This window comes from Alligator sinensis, unplaced genomic scaffold (genome assembly GCF_000455745.1).
Source record: "Alligator sinensis unplaced genomic scaffold, ASM45574v1 scaffold1295_1, whole genome shotgun sequence".
NCBI lineage: Eukaryota > Metazoa > Chordata > Crocodylia > Alligatoridae > Alligator > Alligator sinensis.
Window position 1 is genome coordinate 2,121,751 of NW_005841880.1, and position 10,180 is coordinate 2,131,930.

Consider the following 10,180-nt stretch of genomic DNA (forward strand, 5'->3'; position numbering starts at 1 on the left):
GTGCCAGTATCTTCCAGGTGAGAGTGGGTGATGTGTCCTGGCAGGGAAGGGGCCAGTGAGGGGTTAAATCTTTATGGGGGTGGCTGGAGGGGGTCCTTGATCAGAGCACTTACCTGGGGAACAATGGGCTGGCCCGGTGAAGGAGTTCAAAGCCTACCCAGTATCACTCACGCTGCAGGAGCTGGGAGGGGTGAGGATGGGAAGGATGCTGAGCCACTTCCCAGTCCCAACCCCATCCCTCCCCCTTGCAGTCCAAGGAATCCTCCTCCGTCCTGAGCTGCGACGTCTCCACCGACGACCAGTTCATCGTCACCGGCTCCGGGGACAAGAAGGCCACCGTGTACGAGGTCATTTACTGAGCGCTGATGGCCGGGGGGACCCCGGGGCACCCATCCCACCCCCTCCTCCCCTCCGTCTGGATGCAGCTGCGACGGCCACTTCCAAAGACCCCCCCTCCCCCTCCCAGTTGGGATGTGGGACGGCGCTGAGCTGCGGGGGTCCCCACTAGGACCCCCCCCTTCGCCTACAGGGGCTCGGGGGCACTGGAGGTGCAGCTCATGGTCCCAGGACTCTGCCTCTGCTTCCCGTGGGGTTTCTGCTTCGGACTCCGGCAGCCATTGGGAATTTTTTTTTTTTTTACCGGCTTTTTGTTGCTGCCGGGGCTGGGCGGCCGGCGTCTAGGTTGTATTTAATAAAAAAGAGAGAAAACAGCGCTGAGGTCCCTGGCTAGGGCAAGAGCTGGGGCTGGGGTGTTGCGATGGGGCAGCGGGGCTCTGCCAAGGCCTGGGACCCTGCTTACTTGAGAGGACGGCACCTGGGGGGTTTGGAGTGAGCCCCACTCCCTGGCCACAGTGCATCCCCCCCAGAAGGGAGCCCCTGCCCTGCTTCTCCGCTGCTCTTCCCCTCCAGCCTGCTCCACGGCTGCTGGGGGCTGCTTTTCCCTTGGCCTGCACGCCGTCCCTCGCGTCGGCCGTGACCTGTCCAGGCGGTGGTGCTAGCTGTGGTGTCATCCGTGCTGTCTGCCTCCAGTTGCGGGGAGGCAGGGGTGGCTGCAATGTCCCTTTGCCCTGGGGCCAGCGGTGTCCGTGGCTGGGGGGAGCCATCTCGGCCATGCACTGCTGGTGCTATCCTGTCTCAGGGGCGGAGGCCATGTGGTCTGGGGGCACCAGGTACCCGCTTCCCTTTGGCAGGGGACCTGTAGCATCCTAGCAGCTGCCTGAGGTCAAAGGACATGCCAAGGCAGGGGGCAAGGTTGGGGGACCTGTGGCTGCCATCCCGGGCCGATCCCAGGCTCGGTTACCTGCAGCACTGGGGGATGTTGCAACCATCCTGGGGCAGCGACTGGCCCCCTCTGCCTGCTGGTGCTGCTCAGCCAGTCCCTTTAGCCCCCTGCCATTGCCTTCATTGCTTGCAAGCAAGCCCCCTGGGTCCTGGGGGAAGCCCTGGAGCAAAACCCTCTGCCCCCCAGCACTCGCTGCAGGTTGCAGCAGGAGGGGAAGGGCCCAGCAGTGTGAGCCTGTTCTTCCTTCAGGTCTGCTGCCCAGTGTCCACAGGCTGCTGGCCAGGCTGGGCAGAGAGGAGGCAGGCGCAGAGTTGGATCCAGGACCTGGGGCCTTGCCTTGCTCCTGCTTACCCCTGGCTGTCTCCTGGCTGCAGCTGCCGGGTCTGGGCTGGATCAGGTCCACCCAAGCCTGCACATGGGGGGCGTCGCTCCAGGGGGCTGGATGGGGGAGGCGTTCCTACTACCAGCGTGGACTAGGGGCCATGGGGAGGAGGGCTTGCCCTGTGCGGGGGGCATATCCCTGCACAGCTAGAGACAGGCCAGCTTCTCCCCTGCGATGGGGCTGGGCACGGAGATGCAGTGCCCGGGCTCAGTGCCTCCAGGAAGACGGACCTCCCGCCTGTCCTGCACATGCAAGCTCGAGGTAGGAGGCTGGCAGGGGCCTAGGCTGCCATCCCTGGGCTCCTAGCCCCCAGCCCAGGGCTGCCCCCACAAGCCCCAGAAGCCTGTGGCCCATCTCAGCAGCTCCACAACCGTTGCCAGATGTGGGCAGCGGTGGCAGGGGGTCCCACAGCTGCAGCAGTTTGTGCTGGGGCAGGCTCACAGTGGCTTTGGGGCCTCGTTCCTCCCCGCACCCCACAGTCCTAGGCTGGGTTGACGCAGCGGACACCTAAAATGAGCAGATGTCCAGACAGGAGGAAAATCCCAAGTGTTTATTGGGACGGGGTGGGCACACGGCCTCGCCCGGCACATACGGGCTGGGGGAAAGGTGGGTGCTGAATCAGTAGCAAATCGGGTGGGGAAAGACCTGGCCTCAGCCCCAGCCCGTTCCCTGCCCCCTGCTGTCTTCCTCGGCCCTTTGCCCATCCCCAAAGGCTGGGGAGAGAGCAGGGGCCCTGCCCCCGGCCCTAGCCTGCCGCGGCTGCCAGGGAGGGAACGCGGGGAGGACGAGAGGCTTGCTGCTTCCCCGGGGCGGCCGTTCCTCCACCCTCGGCGTGGGCAGCCGTGGGGAAGTCTGCACCGCTGCACGAGGGAGCCCCGCTCCCCTCCACCACGAGGGAGCCCCGGAGCCGAGGGCGAGGGGATGGATGTCTCCGGGCCTGGCTTTGGTCAAGGGTCCCAGCGGGGGGGAGCCCCTGGCCCCTCAGTACACCACCTCATAGACCGTGGCCTTCTTGTCGCCGGAGCCCGTGACGATGAACTTGTCGTTGATGGAGATGTCGCAGCTCAGCACCGACGAGGACTCTTTGGACTGCAGGGTGGGGAGAGCGGGGTTAGCAGGGACGGGGTCAAGCCTGGCAAAGGGCAGCTTTAGGCCAGCCCCACCTCCCCGATGCCCAGGCCTGGGGGGGCCGCTGGCTCGTGGCTCCCACCCGAGGAGGCGATGGCCGTGCCCTCGCCCACCTGGAAGATGCTGGCACCGTATGGCGTCCTCCAGGCGTTCAGAAGGTTGTCCTTCCCCGTGCTCACGAACCACTTGCCTGCGGGGGGACAGCCCAGGTCAGCAGGGCCAGCCCGGTGCCCCCAAGCTGCCCCGCAGGGAACCAGCTGCCCCAGGGGGAGCGGGACCATGGGGGCAGCTTCTGCCGGGATGTGTCCCCTGACAACCCCAGCCCCGTGCCCGGGCGCACAGGGTCCCCACCGGCTCTTACCACAGGCGGCGAACTTGAGCGAGAGGACGCAGCTCTCGTGCAGGTGCAGCTGGTACTTCTCAGGCTTGGTGACGTGCAGGATCTCCACGTTGCTGCTCTCCATGCCCACGGCCAGCCACTCGCCCGTGGGGCAGTACCCCAGCGAGAAGATCTGCAAAGGAGGCAGAGTCAGGCCGTGCCTGCTGCAGGTGAGGGGGGCACTGCCCTCCAGGGTATCGGCACCCACCTGGGAGCTGAAGTCGTGCTGCTGCAGCTGGCGCCCCTCCCGCAGGTCCCAGCACCGCACGGTGTTGTCCAGCCCCCCCGTCCACAGCTTGGTGCCGGCAGCTGGCGCCGTCCGTGTGGCCCTGGAACTGCCTGGAGCAGGGGGACGGGGAGAGACAGTGGGCATCAGGGGACTTGCCTTTGGCATTGGCACTGACTTTCTAGGCTGGAAAAAGCCCTGGTGAAGTGTCCTTCATTGCTCAGCCGCCAGCAAGGGGCGAGGGCAGCACCAGGGCCGGCCTGGATGGGGAGCCCCGCACTCACCGCACCATGGTCTGGTTCTGCAGGTCCCACACGACGATGTTGCCGTCGCTGCAGCAGGAGAAGCAGACCTTGGCGTCGGGGCTGATGGCCAGGGCGTAGCAGGCGGGCGCCGAGGAGGTCAGCTCGGCCTTGATGCGCGGGGGGGGGGCGGCCAGGTCCCAGATGGACAAGGTGCTGGCTTCCCCCCCCACGATGAGGCTGTGCCCGTCCGGCAGGAGCTTGCAAGACCGGATGTAGTTGTCGCGGTTCTGGGCAGGGGCCGGGGAGCAGGTCAGTGATCTGGGCCTCCGGGGGTGCCCGGCCAACTGCACCCCCGACTGCAACTCAGCCCTCACCCCCTACTCCAGATCCTCCACTGGTGCAAATGCCCAGAGCTCCCTGCCAGCCCGCACAGTGCTTTACCCCCTGCGGGGAGTTGGCCCCACTGCTCTGGTTGCACTGATCCCCGCTACCCCTCCTCAGCTCCTTCCTCCTGCCCCGTACCAGGCAGTCCAGCTGCGCCACGGGCGTCTTGGTGCCCGGCTGCCCCACGTCCCACACCTTCACGCAGCCCTTGCCGCCCGTGTAGACGTGCCGCGTGGAGCTGCTGATGGTGACGGCGCAGACCACCTCGCCGTGGGTCAGGGTGTGCAGCTGCCGGGCGTGCCGGGGGATGCCGGAGCCCAGGAGGGCATCAGGGGGGAAGGGCACCGGCTGCATCTGCCCGTCGGCGCTCACATGGAAGGAGTAGGCTCTGCAGGGGGGAGAACGTGTCCTGGATGGGGGCTGGAAAAGGCACTGTCCCCCTTGGAGCAGGCTGGGGACCGCGTCAGCAGATTCCCCTGCCCACAGCGGGGTTCGTGGGCTGGGAGAAGTAATCACAGCCCTCTCTGCTGCCTATAAGGGACTTGCCAAGGGCCATGCAGGGAGGCAGTGGCAGAGCCGAGAGCAGCCAGCAAATCTTGCATTCCCGTGCTGCGCACTGACCACTATGCGACACTCCCGTCCCGCCGCTGTGCAAGCCGGGGGTCCCCACCCTCCGCTCCCCGTGTCACGGCCCCAGGCAAAGCCGCCCACACTTACGGTTTCCCTCCAGGGATGCTGGAGAGTGAGGAGGAGATGCTGGAGGCCCTCAGGTGTGGGTGAGACTCAAATGCCACCTGGAAAAGCAATGGGGCTGGGTGAGCCAATCCCAGTGCCAAGGATGCCCTGACCCGCACCCCCAAGCTGGCAGCAGGAGGTCCCTCCCCAGGCTAGCGGAGAGGGACACTGTTGGGGGAAGAGCACAGCAGCTGTCCCGGAGGAAGCTGCTGGAGCGGAGCTGGGCGCCCACTCACCATGGGCGAGCGGCCGTACATCACGGTGCCGCTGACTTGCGGAGACAGGTGGATGCTCATGTAGGTGCTGGGGGCGGCGAGCTCCCCGTTGATGGCCGCGTGCGGCACCATCCCGAAGGACGACGTGTAGGCACTGGATACGCTCAGGGGGCTGCGCAAGGCTGGGCCGGAGACAGGGGAGCGCGGGGTTACGCGGGGCCGGGAGGGTGTCCCGGGTCCGGATCAAACCCGCGACCACGGGGTTGAAAAGCCCGAGCTGGCAGAGGCACCGGGGCTGAGTCAGGGCTGCAGGGTGCAGGCGCCTCCCCGCGCTAGGGGCTGTACACACAGTGAGACAGCCTGTGCCGCGGGGGCCGGAGGGAAAGCACCCTGCCCTGGGTCCCCGTGCAATGCTGCAGCCGCTGGGTTGCAACCATGCAGCGCTGCACCACCGTCTCCCAAATCCTCACACTCAGCACCGCCCGCAGGGAAACCGAGGCACGGTGACATGACCAAGGTGGCTCAGCAAGCCAGCAGCAGGGCAGCCAAGGGCTCCTTGGAGGCTGGGGCCCAAATCCCGGTGCTGAGGGCTGGCCAATCATTTACGCAGACAGGTGGAGTCATGCCCTGAGGAGCCTGTCCCACCACGTATCTATGCAGTAGAGGCTGGGTCTGGAGCTCCCTCGGGCGGCGCTTCCCCTTCCTGACCCCCACAGCCGATGCCCACGGCCGGCTGGTTTAATGAAGCCAGGAGGCGCGGACGGCAGCTGACGAGCCTCCGCTACGTTGGCCGTGGCATGGGTGCAAATGCTCCGGGCCCCGCTCCCCTTGCCCGAGCCGCAGCCCCACACTCACTGATGGTGTCGGTGGCGGGCGTCTTGGCGGAGCTCTGCCGGAGGTGGGTCACGGAGCTGGGGCCGGGGCCGGGCGTCAGGGTGTCGCGCGGAGGGGAAGAGCCGGTGGACTTCGGGACAGGCGTGCTGGCCGAGACGTCCGTCTGCAACGAGCCTTTAGCATCAGCATCGCTGTCCCGGCACCCGTCCAGGCAGAGGACCTCCCGAGAGCATCACGTGCCAGGCCCAGGCCCCCGCGAGCACAGCCCTCTCCTGCCACTAGCCATGGCGGGGGGCCGACCAAGAAAGTTTGAGCAAAGGGCATTTTCACTGGACAAATCCTGCCCCTTCAGGGATTCTCTTTATTCCCAAGGTGCCCTTTCCCCCCCAAGGGGTTGTGGGGACAGGGATGGGGCAGTGGAGGGCACGTGTGGTACCTCCTTTGCAGCCACCTACCGCATCCACCACCCCTGTGCCAGCCAGCGCTGCCCTTACCAGGCTCTGCTCCTTCAGCTTGAGAGGCGTTGTGCTGCGGCTGGAGCCCAGCGAGGCCGGGCTGTCGGGCATGTCCCTGCGGGCGGGCGGGAGCTTGCCGCTGGGCACGTGGACCGGGCTGCCGGGCTCCGAGGGGGGGTCCTCCAGGGGAGAGGCAACAGGAGCACCCGGGGCCCTTCGGGGGACCACGCAGGTGACCGTGCAGGAGGGCAAGGGTCCAGCCAGAGCCTTGCAGATGCTTCGGGGGGCTCCTCCAGCGGGCTGACGGGCCGGGGAGGGTTTTAAACCCCATTTGCTACAGACAACTGTCCGGGGAGACTCCCCTCTCAGCTAGCATCATCCCTGGGGGCTCTGGGTCCGGCGGGTTGTTTCCCTGCCTTCAGGAGTGTTTACTATTGCTGCCAGCCCCGAGCGGCAAGGCCGACAGCAGCTTCTTGCAGCTGTTATTGCCTTGGATCCTGTCTCCCTCCCGGGCTGGAGACGAGGAGGGATGCAGGGAAAAACTCACCTCGTCCACGACCAGGTTGTAATCGCTCTTGTCCCCATCGCTGTCCTGCAGGGGGGGAGAAGCGGTGTAACACAAGATAACTGCCCGCCAGCATTCGTGCCTCTCTCATGCCCCCCGGGCTAGCATGGAGACAACATCCATGCTCCCCGAACCAGGGAGCCAGGCAGTGCCCGGCGCTTCCCCACCTCCTGGCCCCCCTGCCCAATATTTCCCGCTGCATTTTAAAGCCAGTTGAAGCACAGGATTCAGGGTGGGATCCTGCACGCCCGGCGCTGTACACCTAACGGAGCCGGTGAGATGCAGTCTAACTCGACAAGGGATCAGCAAGAGGGTCTGAGGCCTGAGCCCCTCGATGGCAGCTCACATTCTTAAACGAGATGCGAGGTGGAAGGGGAAACTGAGGCAGGGAGGGAGCGACACGCACGTGGTTACCTGGCATGTCTATGGAAGGGGACGTGGAGGCTCCCTGGTGCTCTATCCATTGGGCCATGCTGCCCCCCCAGTCATTAATGACCAGGGGCGCCCTCCCCACTGCAGCCCCCGGGGCCGGCCGCACTCACGTAATGTCCCGCCAGGTCTTTGTCCTCCCGTTTGCGCTTAAGGCCGGCGCCGCCCGGCCTCTCCTCGTCCGGCAGGCTCTCGGGCGGCGAGGCCGACAGGCTCTGAGCAGGGGGCAAGAGGATGGCGCGTGTTGGAGGATGCCCCTTGGCCTGGCACTCGGGGCAGCCCCAGTCTGGTCCAGCGGGTCCCCCAGTCCCACCCCCTGGGGTGCAGCACGGTGCAAAAGCCAGGTCCCGAGGCAGAGACACCCCCAAAAAAGGAGTCCAAACTCCTGGGAAGGAAAGGGAGGCCGGCGGGTTCGGGTCGGGGTGCCAGGTGCCAGGCTTCGCTTCTGATTCGGGGAGGGGAAGGCTGTCTAACGCACAGGGCAGCACCCCCAGCGCTGTGTCCAGCCCTGCGAGGCAGCGAGGTGCAGTGGTTAGACGTGGGTGGGCCGCGGTCAGGATGCCTGGGTTCGATGCCAACCTCCCCGGGACCAGCGGCTCCCCCAGGCGGCAGCTTCCCCCTTGGTGAGCCGGGGATGATCTTTACTCGCCGCAGGGGGAGAGGAAGGAGATTACGGGGCTTAATTCCATAAATGCTCTTAAAGAGCTTACAGAAGAGCTGGAGAGGCCCCAGCTGGCCGCACCGCCCTGCCCTTCTCCGGGCACACAGACCCCTTGGCACGGAGCTGGGGGTCCGCACCGCCCCCCAGGCCAGCCCGGTCCGGCCACACGCAGCCCCTAGCACATCCTCCCCACCTGGGCTGGTGATGCTTGCACTGGCGGGGGTGGAGGAAGGGGGGGGGGGGAAAAAAACCCCCCAAAACCCCAGCCACCAAAGCCCTGGACCCCTGCCCAGCCAGGGGGGCTGGCAGCAGGGTGCGCCCAGCTCTGGGGGGCAGGCGGGCCTTGCAATGACCCGCTTTGCCAAAGATGGAGAGGGGGGAGCGGATGTCTGGGGGCAGAGGAAACAGCCCCCTGCCCTGCCCTCCCTCCCCGCACCTCCATGGGAGGAAGGGGAGCTGCCTCTTGGCAGACGGTCCCTAGGCGAGATGTTTGCACACCCGCTACATTAAACCAACAGCCAAATCCTGCAGCCTCCTGGGGCCTGGACTTGAAAGGCGGTTCCGCCCCTCCGGGAGATAATGAGGCATGACAGGAATGGAAAATCCCCATCAGCCATGTACTGTTTACTCCCTGCGCCTCCGCGGTTAACCCTGCCGCTGCTGAGACCCCGGGGCCCGGCTGGGAAGAGACTCACCCCCAAGCCAACACCCCCCAACCTGCAGCCCTCCGACCTGGCAGAGCCGGGTACCCGTGCGGGCGGCGCCAGTCCCTCCATCCCCGCTGGACCACCCGTTTCTGCCGCCTCCCAGCGCTCGTGCCCAGGCAGGGGCTGGCTCGACGCCGGGGCGATGGGAGTCAGCAGCCAGGCAGCGGGGCGGGGGTGGCTGGGGCTGGACCCCGAACCCCGGACCTCCCAAAGGGGTCCTTGGCGATCGTCCGGTGGGCAGAGCACTCCTAGCTCCTGCTCGGTCTCCTCCACCGGCCGAAGGCAGCGAGGACGAGTGGTTAGAGCACAGGCTCCTGAGACTGGGGCTACACCCGGCTCTGACTTGGGGGGTCACCGTTTCCTCGAGCGATGCCCCGAGGGAGGCTCCCGCGCAGAGGTGCTCCGTGTGCTTTCTCCTGCACGGAGCCAGGGGGTCTCAGCCAGGAGGGTCCTATGGGGGGGGCCAGTATGCACGGCCCCCTTCCCCAGAGGCAGCTGCAGGAGGAGAGCGGCCAGCCAGGTTTGCTCCAGCTTTGGTGCCGGACTCCACCGGCTTCCACCTCCCAAGCTGCTCTAGCCAAGCAGGGGAAACTGAGGCACTGAGGATGGAGCCAGGACTGGAAAGCGGGGATCTCCCTGCCCCGCTACAGCGCCCAAGCTCCTACCATGCAGGCCCCCTGGCAGCTGGCCCGGACCCCTGGTCTCTACCAGGGGGCTAAGCTCACGTCAGTGGTAAGAGCAAGATGCCCCCCCGGACCTCCCAGGCCTGTCCAGCGCCCCGGTGGGCACATGCTGCCAGGGCTCTGTCGGCCAGGGGCCCAAGCTCCCCGCGGGGGCACTGGGGGGAAGGCAGCATGGCCCAGTCCCCAGGTGGAGACAAGGGAGCTCGGCTGATTTGTGCCAGCTGCAGGCCTGGCGCCCTGCCTTCAGCCCCTCCTGGAAACAATCAACAGAAGCCAATTATCTCCGCGTCCCCAGGGCCGGGATGACCTCCTTCCCCCTGTCATCCCCCCACGGCAGTGCTGGAGCCGGGTCCCAGCTGGGAAGACAAAGCGGCTGTCTCCAGGCTGTTTGCAAAGGTCAGGAGCGACGGGGACCCGGGGAAAGGAGCTGGGGTCAAGAGCCACCCGGCACCCGGGGTCTCTGCTCCTCAACCCGGGGGCAAAGACCTTCCCCGCTCAGCGCACCCCGGCCCCGCTGGGGTGAAGGGTCAAGCAGGAGGGATTTGCTAGGCGAGACCCAAGCAACTGGACCCTCACCGGGTGCTTGGAGCTGCACTTCACCTGGTCTGGAGGCCGGGGGGAGCTTGGATTCATACCCAGTCCTTTGCTCTGCCCACCTCTCCCCGTTGCATGGGACCCCACTACGGTGACATCTGTGCCCCCACACCCCTGAAACGGCTGTGCTCTGTCGCAGCCACCCGGGAGACTTACCCGGCTGGGAGTGCGCTCTGCAGTGCAGGCCGCCGAGGGTCCCAGGTGGGAGAGCATGGGAGAGAAGAGAGAGGCGGCGTTAGCTGGGCTCTGCGTCGCGTGTGGCCTCCACGGGCCCCA

The 10,180-nt window shown here is 66.5% G+C and overlaps 2 protein-coding genes across 7 annotated transcripts in view; one reads left to right on the forward strand and one right to left on the reverse strand.

Annotated features, from left to right (window-relative positions):
* The window catches only part of LOC102385168 (transducin-like enhancer protein 1), a 14,059-nt gene extending 13,348 nt beyond the window's left edge, over positions 1-711 (forward strand). For all 6 annotated transcript variants that reach the window (XM_014516837.2, XM_025196450.1, XM_014516838.2 and 3 more), the window contains 2 exons: positions 1-17; positions 252-711. The exon at positions 1-17 is cut by the window's left edge and continues 48 nt beyond it. In XM_014516837.2, the coding sequence (XP_014372323.1) occupies positions 1-17; positions 252-359 (125 nt within the window). In that variant the 3' untranslated portion in view covers positions 360-711. The remainder of the gene's footprint in view (positions 18-251) is intronic.
* Positions 712-2,211: 1,500 nt separating this feature from the next.
* Positions 2,212-10,180, reverse strand: part of LOC102385407 (transducin-like enhancer protein 2) — a 15,897-nt gene continuing 7,928 nt past the window's right edge. The window contains 14 exon segments of the mRNA XM_014516839.2: positions 2,212-2,753; positions 2,906-2,982; positions 3,154-3,304; positions 3,380-3,476; positions 3,478-3,510; positions 3,682-3,929; positions 4,165-4,414; positions 4,744-4,820; positions 4,998-5,158; positions 5,832-5,973; positions 6,305-6,445; positions 6,813-6,857; positions 7,373-7,474; positions 10,061-10,077. Coding sequence (XP_014372325.1) covers positions 2,646-2,753; positions 2,906-2,982; positions 3,154-3,304; positions 3,380-3,476; positions 3,478-3,510; positions 3,682-3,929; positions 4,165-4,414; positions 4,744-4,820; positions 4,998-5,158; positions 5,832-5,973; positions 6,305-6,445; positions 6,813-6,857; positions 7,373-7,474; positions 10,061-10,077 — 1,649 coding nt within the window. The 3' untranslated portion in view covers positions 2,212-2,645.